Here is a 21,499-nt window from a genome sequence, read left to right on the forward strand (position 1 = left end):
CAGGGGCAGGAGACAGATTTTCCTGTTAGAGTGTGGTCAGAGTTCTCACTCTCAATCTGATGGCAGGTTTGACTTTGAGGTGTGAACCTTTTCAGACGTCAGCATCAGTTAAGCTGTTGATTTATGGTTGTGGCCATTTCTCTTCATTTGAAAGCTTGAGTTTCTCTCGAGTTTCATTCGGAACAAAGAGCTTTGGGCCGAACTGCTTCATGTTCAAGCATCAACTTGTGTCCTGCCCTCATTCAGGCTGCAGTGCATCGCCATTCATTTTCATTTTAACAAACCAACCAAGACAGAAAGTGTTACAATCAAAACAGTCAGTCTTTACAATGTGTAACAATACAAGTCATTCTGTATTTTACTGATTCCCGCAGTGATGGTGCCTGTTCACTTGACAGGTCAAAGGTCAGGGATCAGCCTTAGCACCCTTGAAGCAGGTTGGAATTAAGCCTCTTGATCAATGAAAGACAAACAGGGAGCTTCCCTCACACAACCACCTCCGACCCTATGCTTATGTTATGCAACAATGAAATGAGAATGATTTTGATTGTGTATGTGAATGCATACTATTCTAGCAAGTCAGCTGAGAGAGAGGGAGAGAGAGTGTATGTGTACGTGTGTACGTGTGTGAGTAAGAGAAAGAGAGAGAGAGAGAGAGAAAGAGATTTTTGAGCAGGAAAATGCTTTGAAGTCACAGAAAATTCCAGGAGTTTCCTGTTAACAAGCCTGGGGTGTAATGTGAACCAGGACTGTGTGTGTCTGTGTGCGAGCTGAGAACAGTCTGCCCAGTCAGTCTCTCGCTGCCGGTGCGAGCTGTTACCATCCCTGCAGTCTTTTCTATTCTCTTATACCTTTGAGAGTCATTCCAGATTTAGTCCACATGTTTTTTTTTAGGACACATAATGATTCAGACGTCAGTTGAGTTTTGAATTTGGAGTCAAAGTATGTACGTGTCTTCTGATTCTTTTTCTTTTTAACTCTTAAGTCACTTTCAAACAACTCGTGCATCCTTCTTGTCTTTTTTTAGAAGCGACACTGGTGCCCGTGAGGATTTGTGAGATGCCGACCAGTTTCAGCTGATTGTCAAATAAACCACCAACTGTGTCAGTAAGGATGTGTAATTTCTACACCTCACATTTGCATCTGCTGTTGTTTGCGGTTTTGTGGAGCCTCAGCTTCCCAAGTCTGCTCTCCGCCTGGCCGGGCACTGGTCGCAGCAAACCAAAGGATCAGCTGGACCCTAATGTGCGGGACTGGGGGGACTATTCAGACCTCCCTCCAGGGATCGAGCAGGGACTGGGGTTGGATGAAGGAGTAGAACATGGGGACAACACAGGTGGAGGAGAATCAACATCAAGCCTGGCTCCTGAGCTGGACTTCCTGGCTGAATTTGCAGGTAAGAGAACAGATCAGCTGATGTGTCTCTTTGTCCGTCTACCTACTCACAGTGCTTACAACCTCCTTCAACCCTCCAGGTAAAAAGCGTCTGTGGGTGATAACAGCCCCTTCGCACAGTGAGCACTACCTGCAAATGATGGAGAAACAGCTGGAAGACATGGATCAGAAAGGGCTGAACTGTCGTCTAGCAGAAAGAGACACCTTCATCATCACCATCATCCAGAACGCTATGATGGAAGGTCGGATACAGAAAACTAGTTTACAGGGAGAAGCCACAGTGGAGAGCCTCGATCCGGACACAGTTACCAAGCTGCTGCATTACCTAGATCTCAACAACCAGGTGAACAGGCTGCCATTAACAGTGTGATTCGTAGACTTCCTTTTGGGATAATTTTATGAAAACCAACCGTTTTTCCTTTGCGATTTACCTGCTCCTGACTTGTGCTTTTCACTCGACACCCATCGTTTCAGGAGCAAGGCTTCACCATGCTGGTTCTGAAGAAGAATCTGCACGTCAGTGAGCGTTTCCCCTATCCCGTCCGCGTTGAGGCGATTTTAGAGCTCATCGATCAGTTCCCCGTGAGGAAGCTGGAGAAGATGACCAGAAAAGGAGCCAACATAAGGTCCCACTATTCACTGTACCGACAGAAAACTAAAGAGTGCTTCTATGAGGTCCTTCTGCACAGTTTACCGCTTAACAGGAGCTTTTTTAGGATGAATAAAACAAAATGTGAAAAAAATTTGAAAAACTGCAAACATTTAACGTGATAAGAAAAACTATGGGCCGACACTAAAGAGTAGTTCCATTTCAACTTCCACCATTTCTGCCTATTTTTAGTCAGTCGCCTCTGCAAGTACGAAAATGTGTTTTAGAGAACTTTTCTAATTTAGTAGTTCCTGATTTAAAGCATGTGTTAACAAAGTGACCCTGTGGTACCATGCAAGTGAGTGTTTTTTATATGATACTTTAAAGAATTTATTTAGAGAAAAATAAAAACAAATCTTCTGACAAAACATGCTAAAATATGTAATCATTTGAATTATCATTATTTCAGGTGCAGCACTGCTAAAAAGAAGGTTGTGGTAAAAAGGAAAAAGATAAAGAAGAAGATGGTGCTGAGCTCTCAGAGGCAGGGAAATGTGACTTCTGTGGTGGCTTTACCAAGAAATCCTCTGGACAAAAAAGCTGCTCTGAGGAGTAAGATCCAGGACATACTAAGTGGACGGTCGAGGTTTGTTATCCGTAAGGTGCCTGCTGCCGGGTCCACGAGGGGAAAGGACTCGAACAGTGGCAGTCGAGCTGCTGGTAACGGACTGGAAAAAGAGAAAGAGCACCGTCTTCCCTCTGTGTCAAAGAGCAACGAAGAAGTAAAGAAGCACAGGTGCAGTCATTTGACAGCTTTTCAAACATAAAGGGAGGAGTAGGAATATTGGGATTTCTCAGAAACCCCGCTTTGGTTTTGTGAACCCATCTGGTTTGTCATACCTCCCCTTTACACCAGATGCAGATTCTTTTCTTGGCACTGGATAAACTTCAAAGTAAAGCTTTTGTGTTGTATTCCAGGCCCGAGTCCACTGTGGAAGAAGGAAGGAGAACACATGGAGGGAGAAACAGTGAGGATAAAAAAGAGCAAAACGTAAAGGATGATTCACAGGAAAAACAAGGCTCGAAGAAGAAGGGAAAGGGAAAGAAAGGAAAGAAAGGAAAAGGAAGAGGGAAGAAGTCCAACAGAGAAGCCAGTGATAAGGATAAATCAGCCTTGAAGGAGTTTTTGGAAAGTTTGAAGGGAAAAAGAAGGTTGATGGTGAGAAGAAGTTATTTACATCTTCTCCCTATAGCAGTGATATCTTTATTACAAACGCATATGAAACATTGGACTAATCTGACTCATGATTGTGTTTCTCTAGCTGATCTCAACGCCCAGCAGAGATGCAACGCTTTACATCCAGCAGAAAGAGGAGAATGAGAAGAGTCACTGTGACCTGGCTATCAGGAAGATCACCGTCGCGACCATTGTGGAAGGCAGCGACGCCACACTCACCTTGCAACACCACCAGCTTGGTATGCAGCATTCATAAATTCCTATGTGTGTGTGTAAGAAGTTGAATATTGGCGTCCAAAACATTTTCGTTATCAATAAACCAGCTTAAATGGCTTCCATGGTTCTACAGCACAACAGTTTGGATCTGTAACACGGACAATGCTTTATGACTTTGTTGATAAATTTGTTGATGTGATGTGTTTACATGCTGCGGGAACGTCTGACTTTCAAGACATCAGTCAGCAGCAGAGCAGCAGCAATGCTAGTGGTTCTGTAAGGTTGTAATCAGGCTCTTAAACTAAAGGTTTTAGCTAAATGGTTGCACATCTTTGCTTCACTGAGATTAATAACATTTGCTCATTTGCAGTAAACAGACTAAAACTGTGGTGCAATGTTATTTGTCTTTGCAGGAGGAAAATTCAGGGAACCATCAAAGTCATTAAAATTTATTATGGTGGAATGTTTGAATGTGGAAACCAGATTTCATGAGAATCCATTCAATGGGCTTGGATGGATTGTCATCCATGTGGGTTTTGCTTAAAACCACAAAAATCTGCCTCTTGGTGGAGCAAGATGCCGTTATAGGATTAATTTCTAAGGAGGTGTGAATGTACCAAAGTTCTTAATCAATTCAATTGTTGTTGAGATTGTTCTGGACTAAAAGGCAGGCAGAAAGTTTTTGGGTATAATTGGTATCAGCGCCTGGTGGACTGGAGTGGAACAGCTTGATGTAGCTCTCAGTTGTTCACACATCAGGTACATTTACTTCATCTCCCCTGATCTTCAGATCGTGTTGGAAACGCAGACAAACAACAATCTGCAGTGACTTTTTAGTTCTTTCAAAAAGATTTTAGGCTGAAGAGTTCCAAGTACTTCTGGTTATAATGCAGCTAAGCTGTGGTTGTCTTGGGTTTCATTACATTGTTCCTGTTGTTTTTTTGCAAACGTTCGTATGTGTGTGTGTGTGTTTCAGAATCAGAGCCTCCACTCAGTGACCTATCAGACCAGCTCTTTGGTTCAGGCCTGATCTCCCTGTTGAGAGCTGAGCTCCGCCTGTCATCCGCTGACCTCTTCTCCATGACTGTCACAGACTACGACATCCAGCCTGATGTAAAAACTTCTTTTGTCTGCTTTGCACATCTTGACACAAACACCTGGAAGCTGTCTAGTTCATTGATGCAGGATTTTCACCTCCTGTTCTTACACGTCTGTATAATTTAACTACAAGCTAGTACCATCCTTAAATCATATTGGAAATTGTTAAAGAATCCAGCTTCATTCAAATGAAAACATTTGAGAATGATAAATAATAAAAAAGCATCCCCTTTGTAAACAATTCATATGTTTCATATTCTAATATGAACCAAGAGAATATGTGACAAACATTCAATGAATCTTCCCCCAGAGAGTCTTTGAAGCTCCACCATCGAGCCCGGCTCTGTACGAGTACATTGACAACTTTCCCTCAAGGCGCTCAGAGAAAGAAAAAGAGAGGAAGAGTCCGACAGTCTGCTCCATAAACAAAGAGCCTGAAGCGGAGAATTCCCTGCTCAGGTAAATTACCATCATTCAGTGATCAATATCAGCAGCTATCCTTGAGGCAACGTCTGGATCCTTGTTTTGCTCCGAGGAAATCCAAATTAGCATTGTTAACTGAAATTAAAGCAATGATGTAAGGATTTATTTTTTATGTGTATTCTATCAAAAAAGATGTGTCTCAAAAGCCTTGAGTATGAGAATAGTCTTCGATCATGCATGAGACATGTTTGACTGACCAACACCACAATAATAAAACTTGAATCATTCTTCTTTTTGTACATTTAGGTTCATGTCGAAGAGGAGACTGCTGCTCATCTCTGCTCCCTCTGAGGACGACTACTCCTTCCAACAGCAGCTCTCTGCTCTCAATGGACAGAAGTGTCACCTGGGTGAGCCAACATCACACACTGAATGTATAAATGAAAATGTCATGGATGTGCTTAATGTAATGAAACTCATAAGTGTTAGTATTCAACCACAACTTGACATTTTGTTGGAGCAAGCTGTCCTTAGATATTTACTGCCCACCCATAATATTTAAGTGGACACATACATTTCTCTAGTAGTGTTGTTTGTTCATTTGAATGCATGAGCTGCTTAAAGACATATTCTTGGGTCTGTCCTCAGGTATTCGCCACTTTGCCATGTTAAAGTTGACTGGAACTGGAAACAAAGCGTCAGGAACTGTTGAGTTATTTCCACTAAATGGTGAGTCACAGTGATGGGGGGGCAGTCCAGAGATGGAACCAGTAACTTGGACTTTATCGTCAGCAAGAAGAGCACTCGGAAAGCGCATAGCTCCTCCAAAGCTATGCCTGTTGATCCAAAATCTGCTCCAAATGGGTCCAATGGGATCTTTCTTGGCTGATGTCTGTTTGAGTGATGTCTGTTTCTATGTTTCATGGAAATCGTAGAATAGTAGTTTTTGAGTAATCATGTTGGATGCAATGAAAACATCAACAAACTATTTGGTGGAAGTAAAAATGTCTATATTAATGTGAACATGCATAAAGACTTTTAGATTTTAAGGTCGATAATCTCGATAATCTTCAACAAAAAAATGTGAAACAATTTTTCGGCACTATTTTTTGACGTGGTTTGTTAAATGCACTGCTTAAATTTTCCTCTGTCATTCTTCCTCCAGGTCATAGTCAGAGTGAGGTTGAGCCGTTATCCCGAGACATGGTCAACAACATGAGAGAACAGCTGAAGATCAGCAAGGACTACTTCAGCATGCTGATCGTGGGGAAGGACGGCGATGTCAAGGCGTGGTTCCCATCCCCCATGTGGTCCCTAGATAACGTTTACGACCTGGTGGACTCCATGGAGCTTCGCCTCCAGGAAGAAAAGCTGCAGAAGCGACTTGGAATCCACTGCCCTGAGGACAGGGGAAGAGGAGGCAGTGAGGCGGGACACTATCACGGCTATGATGAAGACAGGGCGGAGGAGATGTACTCATATCACCGGTCGGAGGAATGAAGAGGAAAAGGAAATAGAGGAGGCAATGACGCGAGGATCTAAACTCTTGAGATGAGATGGACACACAAGGATTTTAAACATGAGCAAACTTACAGAACGATTGCCTCAAAACCTTGGGACTGACAGGATTCGATGTATTATATGTTTCCATGTATTAGAATTGTGAAGTGGATAAAACTGAAAATAGTTAAAAGTTTAAATACAAAAAAGTTTTGATGAAATGAAGCATATGTGCACTCTTCAGCTGCTCCCCCAAAAACTCTGTCTTTGTTTTGCTGATTGAGGCAGAGGAAGAGGAGGGATGTCCATACAAGGCCAAGCAGCTTGCTGGGCAACACATCTGTCCAATATTTTCCAAACACATTCACTGTGTAACATGAGAATCCAAATGGAAAGTAACTGTATTTTAATGGAACAAATTGTTTTTTTAAACATCTGTTTTTAAAGACCTCAGGTCAGTAAAACAATGAGTTACTGATGCGGGACTCAATATGTTTGTCCCAGTACATTCTTTTATAACATTTCTTTGAGTAGCACAATTTAAGGAAGAATAGTACCACAAAGTTTGTCTACGTGTTATCATATTAGAAAAAACAGACACACAAAGATAATTGTACAATTAGGAGAGGGCAATTTAGCTTAACCCTGACCACCCACTTCAAGGATGAATTTTCTGTTAAATTTGTTTTTTAATTTATTTACTTGGATTCACTCAATTAAATCATGATTATTTTATTTGTTGAATTTATTCATCAATTTTAAGACCTCTTCTGAAATGAAATTCACTGACTGCACCGACAGCCAAATTTGCTTGTTTTGAATGAAAGCATTCAAATATCCAGACAGTTGGGCCATTCATTTAAGCAGTGTGAAGATCTGGCAGCACGCAATTCATAACGGTAATACTGCTGTGTGGAATATGACGTGAGTGAAAACATTATCTGGAGTAAATCTTTACAGCACATTACAGGAACAGGAATGTGAAGATGAAAGATCGAAAGACAAAAAAAACACGTGTCCTTAGAATAACCTTTCAATGCATGACTCAGCACATGAGCCACAACTTTAAACTCCACATTAAGTGGTCATAAAACTTGAACAAAGTCTGGATAATACTCTCTGTAACAGCGTGTTCGTTTTTTCTGCATCATGTCCCATCATGTTTTTTTTATTCAGTAAATTCTAGCATTTTGAACCTTATTACCAAATGTTAGCATGTTAACATGTTAGGTAAGTAAGTAGTATAAGTAGTAAGCATGGTAAACATCACACCTGAGCATGTCAGCATTGTCACAAGCATGTTGGCTTGATAATCTTAGCATATAGCTAAAAGCTCCACTGTGCAACAGCGCACACTGAGCTGCAGAGACTTGTAATCCAGAACACACTGCCACATCCTACTGCTGTTTATATCCTTCTCAGCCTTGTCACATTAAATACATTTTTTATAAATATATGTATATATATATTTTATAATAAAAATATAATCGACATGATGAACTGCTTGAGGGGAACCAGCATCAGTTGTTGAGCACCAAGGGAAAGTGAAGGGGGTTTGTCAGTCACAGGCAAATCCATGAGATCAAAACACACTGATAACACAGGCTGTGACACTCACACACACAAAACACATACCACAGAGAGAGGAAGTAGATATAGACAGATGCTTATGTCACCAGAGCTAGAGCTTCCCTCCAACACACAAACACACACACACGCACTTCACGGTCACTGAGTATCGCTCTCCTCCAACATTAATCAGCAACAGAAACCCACACTGATCAAACACTCTCCACTACATTGTCCAACAACCATCCCCTGGGATTGTTTTCCTCAATATGGTGAGTGCAACCATTCATAATGTTTACCTGACAGATGTTAGAATTTCTCTGGAATGATTGAGGAATAGAAAGTTGCTGTTTGAAATGTTGATCCCATTTACAGACTTCTTATGAATAGATATTTCTTCATACTAGTGCACACAATCTTGCAAACATCAGGATTAGAGATGGAAAGCTGTATTATTTCATATGCCATCAACAGAACTCAGAATAAACCTTGTTTTAGTGGCTTTAAATTGTTCAAATATTAGATTTACATCGGATATCGAAGACTTTGACTTGTGACTTTGTTTTGACAAATGTCTTCACACATGTCGTGTAGAAACAGTAGAAGTCACCATTAGGGTTGGTACTATTTTTTGTGTCAACTAGATTAAGCAAGGCGACTTTTGCCTTCACTTTACATCACAATGGAAAGAGAGATAGTGGTTCCTCTTTGCTTTAAGCAGAAGAGCTCTGTCCTTGCTCTGTTCTGTCTCTGCAGCGCATAAGACTTTACTTGTACAAATAACTGCCAAGTTCATGGCATTTAATGCACAAAAAGAAAAAAGTTTAACAGCTACTAAAGAGTTGTTGACTGATACTTGCAGCCATGTTGGAATGTAATCGTTCATAGGGTTTTTACAACATTGCAGCAGCTCACATGTTTAGAGAAGCAGTAACTGCAACTACAAGAGGTGTTGGGTAATTTTTAGTTTACCACAGAGGAAAAACAGAAGCAAAAGGAGGGAACTTTGCACTGTTTCTTTTCCTCTGATTGAATATTCAGAAACACCACAGGCTGAGTGTTAATGCACATTGTCATACCGCTGCTGAAAGGTGTTTCTGAAACTGCTAAAGGGAACTTCTACCCAAACTCTAGCAAAAGTTGACAGCTTTCTTCCCAATGATGATAGCAGATCACATTCCCACTACAAACAAACACCTCCAGAGTTTAGGACCACCTCCTTTAAACGTTCTTGCAGCGGTTTGGCTACAGACCCAAGTGTGTTTACACCTACCCAAAAAGGTGTCACAAAGCCGAGTCTGATTTAGCTGGACCTACAAAACACCCATAGTTATATTTTGACGGATGTATTAATTGACTAAGCATGTTCACAGCTCTGTTTCCCACTGCTCTTATCTCCACTTCCTGTTCTGCTGCTTCTGACTAGTCAGACCAGCCTCATTAAAATAGGTGTGGTTGCTACTTGGTCACTTTACTTTGTGAAACAACTGGAGTGCCGATATCAAAATGGACAAATGCTTTTTAAGGGCCCAGTTATGCAGCTTGTGGCTGATAATGCATCTCCCCACATATTTGCTCATTCTGCACTCTTCTCAGAGGAAAGATACCAGATAATGAGATGGCATATTCATTTGTGTCACAGCTAAATCAACACTATAACTATTTAATATACACTATAAACCAATATGCTGCCACGCCATGTCCAGCCTAAGAACAAATTCTGTAATGCAACTTTCACTCCCATCCTTTGAGGGTCCCAGGGGGCGCTGGTACCAATCCTGACTAGACGCAGGGTATGCTCTGTATAGGTCACCAGTGTATCACATGGCTGACACATTAACAACAAATCATACACACAATCACACCATCTAACCGAGACCAATCTGCATGTCTTTAGACTGTGGGAGGAGGCCGGAGTATAATAAATACTAACAGACAAATTTACCTTTTGTTTACAATGGGATATATGCATATGATAGATGAGTACTGTACTGTGATTGGACAAGTAATACAACTTGTGATTAATTGATTGACCTCTGCCTCCTTAGTCACAGCCGTGTGAGAATTTGTGTTTGTGTAAATGAGAAACAACCAGATCAGCCACTTCAGCAACTAAAGTGAAAGCCAGAATATCTCTGATCGGTAAAAACCTTCTTAAATAGGAGAAGGAAATGTCTTGATGGGAAATAAGGTATTTTTAAAGTTTTGCAACCGTTTCTGTGTGAATCTTTGTGTCAGTCTGTTTGAAAGCGGTTCTTCTGTTATTGCTCTTTTGCTTTGTCCCACAGTTTCTCTTCAGCACCATCAGCTTCTTCATTATTGTGAATTTCTGAATCTGTTTTTTGAAGTTTTTTATCTTGATCTGCTTCCATTCATTCCAGGAAAACAAGTCTGATGTAAAGGCCATGATGGCTCGTTTCCAAGCGAATGACGAGACTTCACCAGCTGGACGTACTAAACAACCCCTGCAGCCCACTCTCTCCTCCGGTCCGGCCATAACAGCAAAGAAACCAGTCTTGGAGAGCCTCTCGGGCAGCGTGATCAATATTCCTCCTAAACCAGCTTTCCTTAAAAATGCTGTATCCACTAAAAATGACTCTGTGGTACATGAGCCACACACAACTAAAGCCCTGGCTAGCAGGTTTGGAAACACACAGGAAGACACCAGCATCAAACCTTTAATTGGTAATAAACAGCAAATACCCATGAAGCCACATCTATCAAAGCCTCCTGAAACTAAAGGACCTGTACAGAAGACTCCTCTCAACAAGCCCCCCCTCAGCTTCACCCTGTCCGACTCCAAACCTAAAATAGTTCCAGCACACACCCCCAAGCCCAGCTGGGTAAAAGACAACAGTGGGGGAGGTGTGCCATCCACCCCAATCTCCCAACCCAAAGTACCACCTTTACAACAAAAACCGAGCAGCAGCGTTATCAAAATGTGGCAGCAAAATGAAGAAAAGACAGGAGCAAACATGGACGCCTTGAACAAACCTTCACATCAGACAAACTCCACGTTTAAGCCCCCGTCCAACTTAAAGACTGCTCGGTTCAACAAGGAGAAGGACAACAGCGAGCAGCCAGAAAATGATGGAACCAGCAAACCTCCAGTCTCTGCCTCTAACTCTGTACGTCCTCCCAAACCTCCAGCCAGTAAAAAACCTAGCTTGAGGTGGCAGACCAACGACTCCCCTCAGCCCGGCTCCAATAACAGTGATGCCACCTCAGGCCCCAAGCGTAAGCCTCTACCCAACGGGTTAGCTTTGGGTGCTGCTCCTAGTAAACCCAACCGACCCCCCAGAGTCAACCTGGAGAAATTTAAAAGAGGAGCTGAGGATGGTACGTTGCAGTTTTGTTTGTTTAATAATGACTAAATGATCAAAGGTGCTGATCATGAGAAGCTGTAGCCCCCAATCCGTGCACTAATATAAATACTGGAACAAATTAATCAATCAACACTATGAGGCAATACATCATAATCCCATAATCGAATTGCCAAAATAATTACAACTTAACATGCAGTATCTCAAAGATGTATGATCACTAAGTTTGCAGGCACTTCCCCATTGGTACAGACAAAATCCATTTTTAGTCTAGTAGTAGTTCTCTACAGCAATTTGGAGAAAGTGCATTAAAAACACATGCAGGGAGAAGAATACATACAATAAAGACCCAAAAGAGAGGAAATGTCAGTACATCCCCCTCAAAAATCTTGGAGTCTCAGTATTTTGAAATAAATAATGGTCAGGCCATTGACCTTTCTACTGTGATCATGTGGACATTAAGACTTTTTCTAAAAAAAGAGCATTGCTTACTAAGTTCAACCAATAAACTTCACAAACAGAATATATATGTACATATATATATATATATATATATATATAAGTATATAAGTGTAAATCATTCTCCCGTTCGACTTTACCCATTAAGAAGACGATGTGTTGAGCAAAACAACAAAGGAGGAGAGTTTCAGGTGTCTGGCAGCCAGCAGAGAAACACACGTGGCCCAAAAGGCAGAAGTACATCAACTATATCTGGCTGCAATTCCATTGTTTATTTTCTGTCTGGAAATGGAAAGTCTCTCTGTGTGCAACAAATGTCAGAATGTTAAATGATGCTGGCCACAAAAACGGTCTGCAGGTCTTGTGACCAAAAAGAAAAAAGAGAAGGCATATCTCTTGTTTGCCATCTCAAGTGCATTTCCTCTCCATCTCTAGCAGGAGTGACTTTTCGTCAGAAGTGTGAAGAAGGACTTGTTTCAAACCTCTTTGTGGGTTCTGTGGTATTGGTAATGTGTAAGCAGCAGTTGAGTTATAACAATGCAAACAACCTCCCTGTCTGTATAACTTAGCAAATGATGTTATTATTTACATTTACAATGTATTTTATTACGTATCTAATTTTGCATTTTGTATATACTGTGCAAAATGTGTTGAAGTTACACAGATGTAGTTCGATAAATGCTCAGTGTAAGATACAACACCAAACTGACAGAAAGACTCTTGGTTCCGTATTTCCCCCAAGTCAAGTTCCCCATCCAGCCCCCCCCCCCCCCTTCACTCTCCACTCTGACAGCTGAGTTTCAACACATGGGGAAGTAAGTTCCATCAAACAGGGATGGTTTTGAGAGCCAGGCCGTTTTTAGACGCACACCTGATCTGCATTTATTTCCAGTCAGAGGATGAATACTCAATGCTCAATACTAACAACAGTTCAGAGGCAGCTATTGACACAAAGCCTATGATGAGCTTATATTTGACGAAATATGAAGCAAATTATTCAAAAGCATAAAGAGCAGTTACATTTAGTTCCACAGCAACAATGAAAAGCTGCTGGCACATTCAGGTACCACTAATTATAATAATAAAATATTTCACTTCTCTTTCTTAACACAGGTCCTGGCACCTTTAAGAAATCCATCACCCCAACTCCTCAGACCTCTCATCTGACTAACCTCAGCAACCCTGTGATCCCTCCTCTCCCACCTCAGGTCGACCTCCCCAGTCTGCCCCCACGACACCCCGGAAGCCTGTAGGTCACACATTCCTGCACACGCACACACACACACTTAGTAAATGTTGTGAATAAAGCTTCTAACTAAAGATAAATCCTAACTGTGCTTTACAGGATCCAACAAGAGGACTTTTACGATGATATTGATGAATTAAGCAACGCTCCTCCACCTCTACCACCACCCTCAGGTTCAGATATTTCCCTGTGTGATTAACAGTAATGTGTCAATACATCCCATATTGTCTGTGTTACTCCTTACTTCCCAAGTTTTGTTTTAAATTATGCAGTTCCACACCCTAATAATTTTTTGTTACTCCTCTGCAGGTCACCCGAGTCAGTGGGCAAAGGTGAGTGACACAGTGTATTTCCTTAATTTACATACTCACAGATTTGCATGCAGGTATTGGGTGTAGATGCAAACACAATAAACTCTGTGGAATATGGACACTGCAGCCACATAGGGTGAAAAGATAAAGTGTCACAAGTAAATAAAAACAGAACAGAGTCAATTAGGATAAAATAAGTGGATGAATAGAGCAAAAGGAGGATTGCAAGTCCATTGACACCAGCACACGGAGAATCAGAAGAAAAGTGTTAGAATCAGTCGTCCCACCAGAAATGAATGATGGGAAATATCAACAGTATGATGGAAAATATGTCATACATGTTTACAGAGGTGTCTCATGATGTATGAAAGACACACTGATTTTACCTCCACTTCTCAATCCAGGAGGAATTTAACGATGATGACGGAGACATGTATGACGATCTCGACGAACGATGGTGAGAGAATGTTCCAGTTTTTTTGGTGACTTCTTGTGTTTCTGTTAACCACAAGACACAATGTGAGCTTTAGTGATTTTTTATTTTTACAAACATTTTTACAGATGCATTCCTTAATTTGGTTTCATACACAGTTTAGCTGTGACCTACTTTACTAACACTGCTCTCTGGTGGTTATTTTGCAACACTACAACCTAGTACATGGGCAGAATTCTTAGGTTACAATGCATGTGGTATTACATTTCATAAAATGTATGCTAATGCTACATAATAAGTATTTTTTTATTTTGTAAAGCTTCACTTCATAAATGTACATTTGATTCTCTATCAAACTCAGCGATCTCTCTCTCTTTCATTCTAAAGGGAGGAAGCTGAACAAAAACTAGAAAAGAAGAAAGAGAAAGAGGCAAAGGAGGCGAAAAAACGACTGGAGGCTGAGAAGAAGGAGCAGAAGGAACGGGAGAAGAAGGAGCAAGATGCCAGAAAGAAATTCAAGGTGAGAAGAACAAGACTGACACTAGTTACATCCATTATGTTGCATATACAGTATGGGCACATGCAAACACTTGAGGTCTGCATAATGCACAATGTAAATTTTAATATGTGTTTATGCCTGGCTTTGTGTGTGTGTGTGTGTGTGTGTGTGTGTGTGTGTGTGTGTGTGTGTGTGTGTGTGTATTTAGTTGGTTGGCCCCCTGGAGGTCATCCACCAGGGTAAAGCTTGTGTGGACTGCAGAGGCAGTAAAACCGACCTTAGTCTGACGCAGGGAGACAGTCTGGACATCTTGCGTGTACAAGGAAACCCAGAGGGGAAATGGTTGGGACGGAATCAGGATGGATCCAGTACGTTCACGTTTATAACTAACCTGACTCATTTTCCTCCAGTACATGTTGTGACGTCCCTTCAGTCCCACCTGGAAAAACAGGTCAGGACAAAAACACGTATTAATTATATATATCTGAAAGTAAATTTCATTTTGTTCTTTGTTTCTAACAGTTGGTTATGTAAAAACCACCTCAGTGGAAATTGATTTCAACTCACTGAAGAATCATCAGAGTCAGCAGGCGTACGACCCTGAAGTCTACGATGACATTGATGTTGTCTCTTCTGATAACAGGTACCAGAAAAATGAAACTAGAATGCGAAGTACATTATTTCAATGGAAACTACCAATAAGAAAACCAGTGTTACTCAACACAGAAACAAAGCTGTTAAGGTGTGATATCTTTGTTTCTGTCAGTTTGGTAACCATAGCACCCATGAGCTGCCAGATCAGGATTGTTGAATTTAACTGCACCATTACCAGCAGATTTAAAAGGGTTAGGACAGTACCACAACTCTGTTGAATCAATTTTAAATAAATGATGAGAAATGAAAGTTCAATAAATGACCCAGATGTTAAAATTGATATAATCTCTTCTTCTCTCTCTACAGTGGCACTAAAGGACCAGGAGGTATGCATTCAATCTTACAGTGTTACCATTTGTTCCATTAAATTCAGTTACAAACTTTAGATTAAATCAATGTCAAGTTAGTTTGTGAATAAAACATGTCACCGATTCAAAATGTGGGTTTATCTTGTAGTTGTCCTTCCGCCGCTACCAGGAGAGGAAGGAGAAATATACGATGATGTTGTTGATCCAGTCCTGCAAGTCAGGTGGGAACTGATCAATTGATTTAGAAGAATTGGGTAGATGGAGAAAAAAGTGTTACAGCAGTTCAATCTCTCTTAAACCTTTTCTGAAGAATGAACGCAGGCTGATAATGTTAAATGGTAAAAAGGAGGGATTGAAAATGTCACATCCAGAGAAATGCAAGTTTATTTCATCCTCGCTTAAATTTCTAGTCCCGTGGTCACCAGGTCTTCCTTCATGAAGTCCCGCAACTTCCTGCGGATGTGGAACAATCGTCCGGCCAGCGCTAAAGTGTAAAAATACACTCAGTAGTAAGACTGATCACAGATCTACTGTCCACTGCTGTAAATCTCCCATCTTTTGTCACTTCTCAATTGTCCTTTGAGTGTTGACTTTCTGCACAGCTCTTCATCAGAACTGAATTACACTGAAGGACTCGAATTTACAAACTGACTATTGCATGAGCAGCATCGTTGCGTCTGATTATCCGTGATTTTACTAATAATTATCTCACAGTTTTTTTTGCATGTGTTGATATGATCAGAAAATCAATCTGCTAACATGTTTTAACAACTCTGCAATATTGTGCTGTAATTCATTAATATTACTAATTTCAGCTGCCTCAAATCATGTACATCTACTTATTAATTTTCTTGTGTTGTGCCAGAGTGCCTCCACCCAGCCAGTTCACTGCAAAGGGGAATACAGGTAATGCTCACTCTGATGATGCTGACATGTTGTGCATGGATATCTAATGAAGAAAATAAACTTGTTTCTCATTATGTTTCTTCCTCGGCTTTAACAAAATAAATCTTTGACCTCTCAGTTGAAAACAAAGTAGAGATGTTCTGGTTTGAATCTCTATGTATAAGTGCCCTTGAGCAAGGTTATAAAACGGACATACACCAAATGGTTTTGCAGCCACAGTTTCATTTGGTTTGGTATGCGTGCTAACACTAGCATATATTAGCACAGTTAACTGGACACTCTTGTTAAGTTACCATTCTGAGTCATTTTGCTGACTTCATGACACTTCTACATTTTAGCATTTATCATTTAACGGTTACGACCACAGTGACTGGTGTTCAGCAAAATGTCACAGTTTCAATTCAAAGAACAATCCTTTGACAACTTGTATTTTTATCTCGAACAAGAAATATCAGAATCTATAATATATTTATACTTCGACTTAAGATTTTACCCCACACCTCATCTTTATATCCTTTACAACTGACAGTGTTTTTGTGTGTAGTGTGATTAAAACATGTTCCCTCTGAATGCATGATAATCTCAGGTGTGTGTTTTTGTCATTTTCGTTCACTGACTGTTTCCACACATCACCACAGATCAGCCAGAGGATGACGAAATATACGACGATGTTGACCCTCAAAATTCGCCTCCACTTCTGCCTATTAGCAGGTACAATAACATGTCTCTCAAAAAACATTACAATCGAAGACAACAGTGTCCATCCATTAACAACCATATTTCACTAAACTTTTTACTGTTTATGTTTTGTCCTCTCGTTTGTTATGTTTTTCTCCAGCTTTTCAAAAGGCAGGACTGAAGAGATGGACCCGAAGAAGCTGAAAAAGTTTGAGAAAGAGGAGAAGGACTTCAGGAAAAAGTTTAAAGTCTGTTCCTCTGTTTTTAAACATGATTATCAATCCACTCCTCCTACTCTAATGTTAATGTACCAGTACATTTTAGCAGGGATGTGATATTCCAAATAATAACTATAATTGTATATTCTGATTGTGTCAAAATAAAGTTAAATTTAACAAATGATTTTGCTTTCCAGATATTTAGATCAAACTGTTTTCCAAGAATAAAGTAAAGTCAGAAATGTTTTCACAGTCACATACTTATATAAGTTGACGGAATCGTTTACACCTCTTTCAGTACGACGGCGAGATCCAGGTGCTGCACCAGGTGACCATTGTCCACACACTTACCAATAAGAAGTGGGGTGGGAAAGAGCTGCCAGTCAAAGCAGGCGAGAAACTTGACGTCATTGTTGAAGCTGTGGACAACAAACTTATCTGTCGGAATGAAGAGGGCAAGCGTGAGTATTTGCTGTTTGTTTGTTTGTTGGTGTCTGATGATACCAAAAAAAACGAATAAGTGCTTTTACATTATCTGGTCTAAATCTCTGTCTGCCCATAACAGTTGGTTACGTTTCTACGGCGCACATTGTTATGGAGTGAGTACAACAAACAGTTGCACATTCACACACAAGAATAGAGAGACATCTGTGCTGATCATTTTGTTTTTGTTGCAGCGATGCTGATATCTACGATGACATCGGAGAAGGTACAGTTTGAATTAATCGTTTTTATTTCATGAATATATTTCAGCACAGTGACCTAATTTTCTAATCAATGTCTCCTTCTTATTCTTTTTTCCAGACTGTATTTATGACAACGACTGAGAAACATGCACTTGGTGTTGATGTTTTACACTGATATTGTTCTTGTTATTTATTACATTTTATTGATGATACACACTAGAAGTCCATCTGATAATCAGACTGAATCGTAATTTCATTTTAATGCCGTTATTTATAGATAAAGATTTGGCATATTGGACATGTGGGTAGAATTCCAAGATCTTAAACCAGGTTTGCAGTAAAGTGCTTTTGAACAATTCGATCCTTTAAAAAAATATTTCTTTAAAAAAATATTGATGTGGTTATGTTACTTGTAATATTTTGGGGAAGTGGGAAACCTTTATTGAATCAACAGTATTTCTATATTTCTGTTTTTATATTTTACCAGTCCCCCCCCCTCCCTTCTATGTATACTGTGTTTTTCAGAGTAGCAGCATGTTTAAATGAAAGTTGTAAATATTACTTCCTTCCTTTGTCATTAATAGCTGTATCTGATATGATACTGATCATAACTACTTTCTTTGTCTCTGGTTTCAAAATGTAAAATAAACTATTTCAGTGCCATGGTGAAGTTATTTTGAATTATGTAAAAAGTGTGACACACAAACAGAGAAACCCATCTAATGCCATAACACACACAAAGCATTCAGCTTTTTACAATTCAATACTTCAGCATGTTGGACTTCCCTCTGCATGTTTTGTGCAAGAAATGGGATCAGTGACATCTAGTGGAAGCCATTATAACTCTAAACACCGAGAACTGGATTTTCATATCGTGTCACATCTCTGGCAGCAGAAAGAATCTCATAATTAATTAATTCACAAATTCTAGGCCTAGACTTGCACAGAGGCTCTGGAATATAAACATGCCACAGATTCATAGATATAAATACATATTGCTGAATATGCGCTGTTTCCATAGTGGGTCAAACATCCGAACACTGCATGAATCTAAATGTCCTTTATAAGACCCAATGCACCCTGCCACCAAATATGAACATATATATTGTTAAGAGTAAGTAAAAGTAAGAACTAGATCCAGTCTTAGTTATACTCTCTGAGAACTGTAACAGTGAGCAGCATCTTCTGTCATATGGCTTCGTTTTTGCAAAAAAGATTATTCTCTGATGCAGAAGACTGAGGATGACAGACTAGAGGTTTTGGGAATTATTAGTGGGATATATTCTTATGTTTTATTTTGTAATAATGTGTTATGAGATTAAGCAAATTAAATACTTTTGCAATATTCAAGCAAACATAAACATAAACATCTGCTGCTGTAATGTTGAAATCTCCCCAGTGTGGGATGAATAAAGTCTATCTTATCTTATCTTATCTTATCTTATCTATGAACTATGTGTTAAGTTACTACATAGTGGATCAACTAAATCAATTTAACTTCCACAAAAATATCTAACACATTGTTGGATTCAATAAAAATATAAAGACAAACAGTCACATCTCAATAATCTGAACAATAAGTAAGTGGATATCTAATTACTGAGAGACATGTTGGTGTCTGATGATAAACAAACTTCGTTGGTCCTGAAGGAAATAATACAAATCAAACAAAACATAGATCAGTCACATAACGTTGGAGGAGGATAATGTGACACAACATAGATAATAGATCAAATAGATCAATTAGAAAGATTAAGAGTTAACAGATGTAATTTAGCTGCTCGCTCCGCCGGGGAAATAATAAATAAAACTCACATCCGCTTAGACCGGAAGTCTCGTCCTCGCGTCACGATGGTTCCTCCAGTCGCAGTTTCTCCGCTCATCAAGGTAAAAACATGGACCACATGCTGTTTAAATATGATCCGATGTCTCTTCAGGGTTAGAGGAAAGACCTCACAGTAGAGCTGTCGTCTCTGGGTGTGCAGCTCTTTTGCTAACTAGCCGCCGGTTGTTGTGCTAGCATGCTAGCTGGTGTCTGCTAGCGGTGACATTGACAGGTGAACCGCGCTCACCGCTGCGGAACCCTGGATCCCCCACATGTGACTGAAGCCGGAGGCATGGCTGCTGTTTCTGGTCGTAGTGCGGTAATAACCCCGGTGGGTCGTGTTCAGTCAGGTTACAGTGAAACAGCGTGAAAGCCGTTTAACAGAAAGGTCAGAGAGAGACTGAACTTCGCCCCACACAGTCACCGCTGAACCCCGGTGCTCACTGATCTGGAGTCAGTTTGTTAACCGGTGTTAAAGTCAAGAGCTGGAGCGAGATCAGACACATTAGATCAGACACAGAAACATAATGATGAGTGAGTTATAGTTAGTTACTGGTTAACACTTCCTGTGTGTTTCAGACGGCCAGGTGGTCTGCTCTGCTGCTCGGCGTCTTCTATGGCAAGCAGAGGTTTGGTGAGTGAACCTCAAGGGACACAAAGTTTTCTGGATATGATTGTTTAACGGTTGTGGGTATGATTTATTCATATAATGAAATCCTTAGAGACACATACAACATACCTGACTGTACAGGTGTAAAAGATAACACTCATGGTTTCAGATTCCTGTGGCCAGAAGTACAAATACAATTTTAATACGAAGGACAGTCCCAAAGCTTCTTGGGCCCCTTCATTGACACATTTAACTCTGAATAATATATTTTTATAAATTAAGCCTATTAATGGGTCTGTATTTGTGTCAGTGGTATTTGATGTAATGTTTAATTGTCATGGCGATTTATATCTACATATAAATCTATATCTATTTCGCCTCTATTAATCTATTAGTGTGTTGGAATTCTTATTACTAATACCAGTCCACAGTTGTCAGTAGAATATATTGCACACTGCATCAAGCTAATTTAAAACTACTCAGTGAAGTGAATTATCTACCTTTAATCAACCATTAAGTATCTGTGGTGTTTTCTTTGTCAGACTACCTAAAGCCCATTGCTGAGGAGGAGAGGAAGGTTGAGGAGGCTGAGAAAAAGGCCAGAGAGGAGCAGGAACGCATCTACAAACAGCTGGCTGAAGGTAACAGAGACACACATTTCATTTTTGTCTTTCCACCGGCCTAACACACAAAGATTGTCCATAACGTGTGTAATGATAACGAGAGATCCCAAAATGTTTTGTTTACATTTCCCCACTCCTGTTGTCTCTTTTCTCTGCAGCAAATTCGGACACCATCCTCAAGTGATGCATCTGTGGACCTGTGTCCTTGTTTCAGACCCAATAAAATTATTTTTCATGTAATCATCAAAGTGTTCTTACTTTACTTGTTTTTTTATGTGGGTTAAAGTTCATACTAAAAATAATAAAATAACAGTAGCATCAACCCAGTTAATATCCTAAAAATAAGAATCAAGTTATTATTCAGGTTTAGTCTGTTAGTTTCAGTTCAGCATGTGTCTGTCTGTCGTGTCTGTCGTGTCTGTCGTGTCTGTCGTGTCTGTGTGTGTTTGTGTGTTTGTGTGTGTACACACCTGTCCTTCAGAAGATGAGCCCGGGGATGGAGCACAGTTGTAATCCTGGCCTTGTTTAGCAGCAATCCCAGGATTGGGGTCAGGGACCAGTGGTAGAAAGTGCAGTGTGGACAGAAGTGTCCCCTCAATACTCTTGTGTGTTGTGTAATATCTTAACCTTCATTATGAACTCTGCATTGCGTTATCGCATTAAATAGTTCATGCTAGTGTATTATAACAGTGA

At 40.2% G+C, this 21,499-nt stretch overlaps 2 protein-coding genes and 1 long non-coding RNA gene across 8 annotated transcripts; 2 read left to right on the top strand and 1 right to left on the bottom strand.

Annotated features, from left to right (window-relative positions):
- Window positions 1–662: 662 nt before the first annotated feature.
- Window positions 663–8,300, top strand: ccdc80l2 (coiled-coil domain containing 80 like 2). 3 transcript variants are annotated; one of them, XM_020081622.2, is made up of 12 exons: window positions 663–946; window positions 1,028–1,396; window positions 1,476–1,738; window positions 1,870–2,021; window positions 2,454–2,780; window positions 2,963–3,203; window positions 3,307–3,460; window positions 4,414–4,550; window positions 4,846–4,994; window positions 5,265–5,368; window positions 5,607–5,687; window positions 6,124–8,300. In XM_020081622.2, exons 2-12 carry the CDS (start codon window positions 1,114–1,116, stop codon window positions 6,456–6,458), a joined length of 2,226 nt encoding a protein of 741 aa, XP_019937181.2. In that variant the 5' UTR covers window positions 663–946; window positions 1,028–1,113; the 3' UTR covers window positions 6,459–8,300. The 3 variants fall into 3 exon arrangements, with proteins under 3 accessions (XP_019937181.2, XP_069370204.1, XP_019937180.2); XM_020081621.2 differs by having other exon boundaries at window positions 664–942; XM_069514103.1 differs by having other exon boundaries at window positions 663–1,396.
- LOC138405449 (uncharacterized) lies at window positions 5,455–14,192 on the bottom strand. Its single transcript, XR_011239188.1, has 2 exons — window positions 13,753–14,192; window positions 5,455–6,357 (listed from the first exon to the last, which is right to left on the bottom strand). It is a non-coding gene; the product is annotated as an uncharacterized lncRNA (long non-coding RNA).
- Window positions 8,161–21,046, top strand: fyb1b (FYN binding protein 1 b). Of its 4 annotated transcripts, XM_069514101.1 has the most exons (23): window positions 8,161–8,299; window positions 10,409–11,366; window positions 12,923–13,058; window positions 13,155–13,228; window positions 13,365–13,387; window positions 13,771–13,823; window positions 14,187–14,319; window positions 14,507–14,666; window positions 14,821–14,941; window positions 15,259–15,278; window positions 15,409–15,481; window positions 15,671–15,751; window positions 16,126–16,166; window positions 16,805–16,877; window positions 17,005–17,092; window positions 17,361–17,523; window positions 17,628–17,661; window positions 17,740–17,771; window positions 17,867–18,234; window positions 18,298–19,635; window positions 20,153–20,207; window positions 20,726–20,824; window positions 20,965–21,046. In XM_069514101.1, the coding sequence occupies exons 1-19, from the start codon at window positions 8,297–8,299 to the stop codon at window positions 17,887–17,889; spliced, it is 2,289 nt and encodes a 762-aa protein (XP_069370202.1). In that variant the 5' UTR covers window positions 8,161–8,296; the 3' UTR covers window positions 17,890–18,234; window positions 18,298–19,635; window positions 20,153–20,207; window positions 20,726–20,824; window positions 20,965–21,046. The 4 variants fall into 4 exon arrangements, with proteins under 4 accessions (XP_069370202.1, XP_069370203.1, XP_019937222.2 ...); XM_069514102.1 differs by having other exon boundaries at window positions 15,671–15,769; window positions 17,867–19,635; XM_020081663.2 differs by having other exon boundaries at window positions 17,867–19,635.
- The last annotated feature ends 453 nt before the right edge of the window (window positions 21,047–21,499 follow it).

This window comes from Paralichthys olivaceus, chromosome 18 (assembly GCF_024713975.1).
Source record: "Paralichthys olivaceus isolate ysfri-2021 chromosome 18, ASM2471397v2, whole genome shotgun sequence".
In the NCBI taxonomy this organism is placed as follows: Eukaryota; Metazoa; Chordata; class Actinopteri; order Pleuronectiformes; family Paralichthyidae; genus Paralichthys; species Paralichthys olivaceus.

Bases quoted from the DNA above. Each gene is read 5' to 3' on its own strand.
- ccdc80l2 (XM_069514103.1), top strand. From the start codon at position 1,114: ATGTGTAATTTCTACACCTCACATTTGCATCTGCTGTTGTTTGCGGTT. The intron at 1,739-1,869 runs GTGAACAGGCTG...CCATCGTTTCAG, and splicing joins ACCTAGATCTCAACAACCAG to GAGCAAGGCTTCACCATGCT. The intron at 4,551-4,845 runs GTAAAAACTTCT...ATCTTCCCCCAG, and splicing joins ACTACGACATCCAGCCTGAT to AGAGTCTTTGAAGCTCCACC.
- fyb1b (XM_020081663.2), top strand. The intron at 14,320-14,506 runs GTGAGAAGAACA...GTGTGTATTTAG, and splicing joins ATGCCAGAAAGAAATTCAAG to TTGGTTGGCCCCCTGGAGGT. The intron at 17,524-17,627 runs GTGAGTATTTGC...TGCCCATAACAG, and splicing joins TCGGAATGAAGAGGGCAAGC to TTGGTTACGTTTCTACGGCG.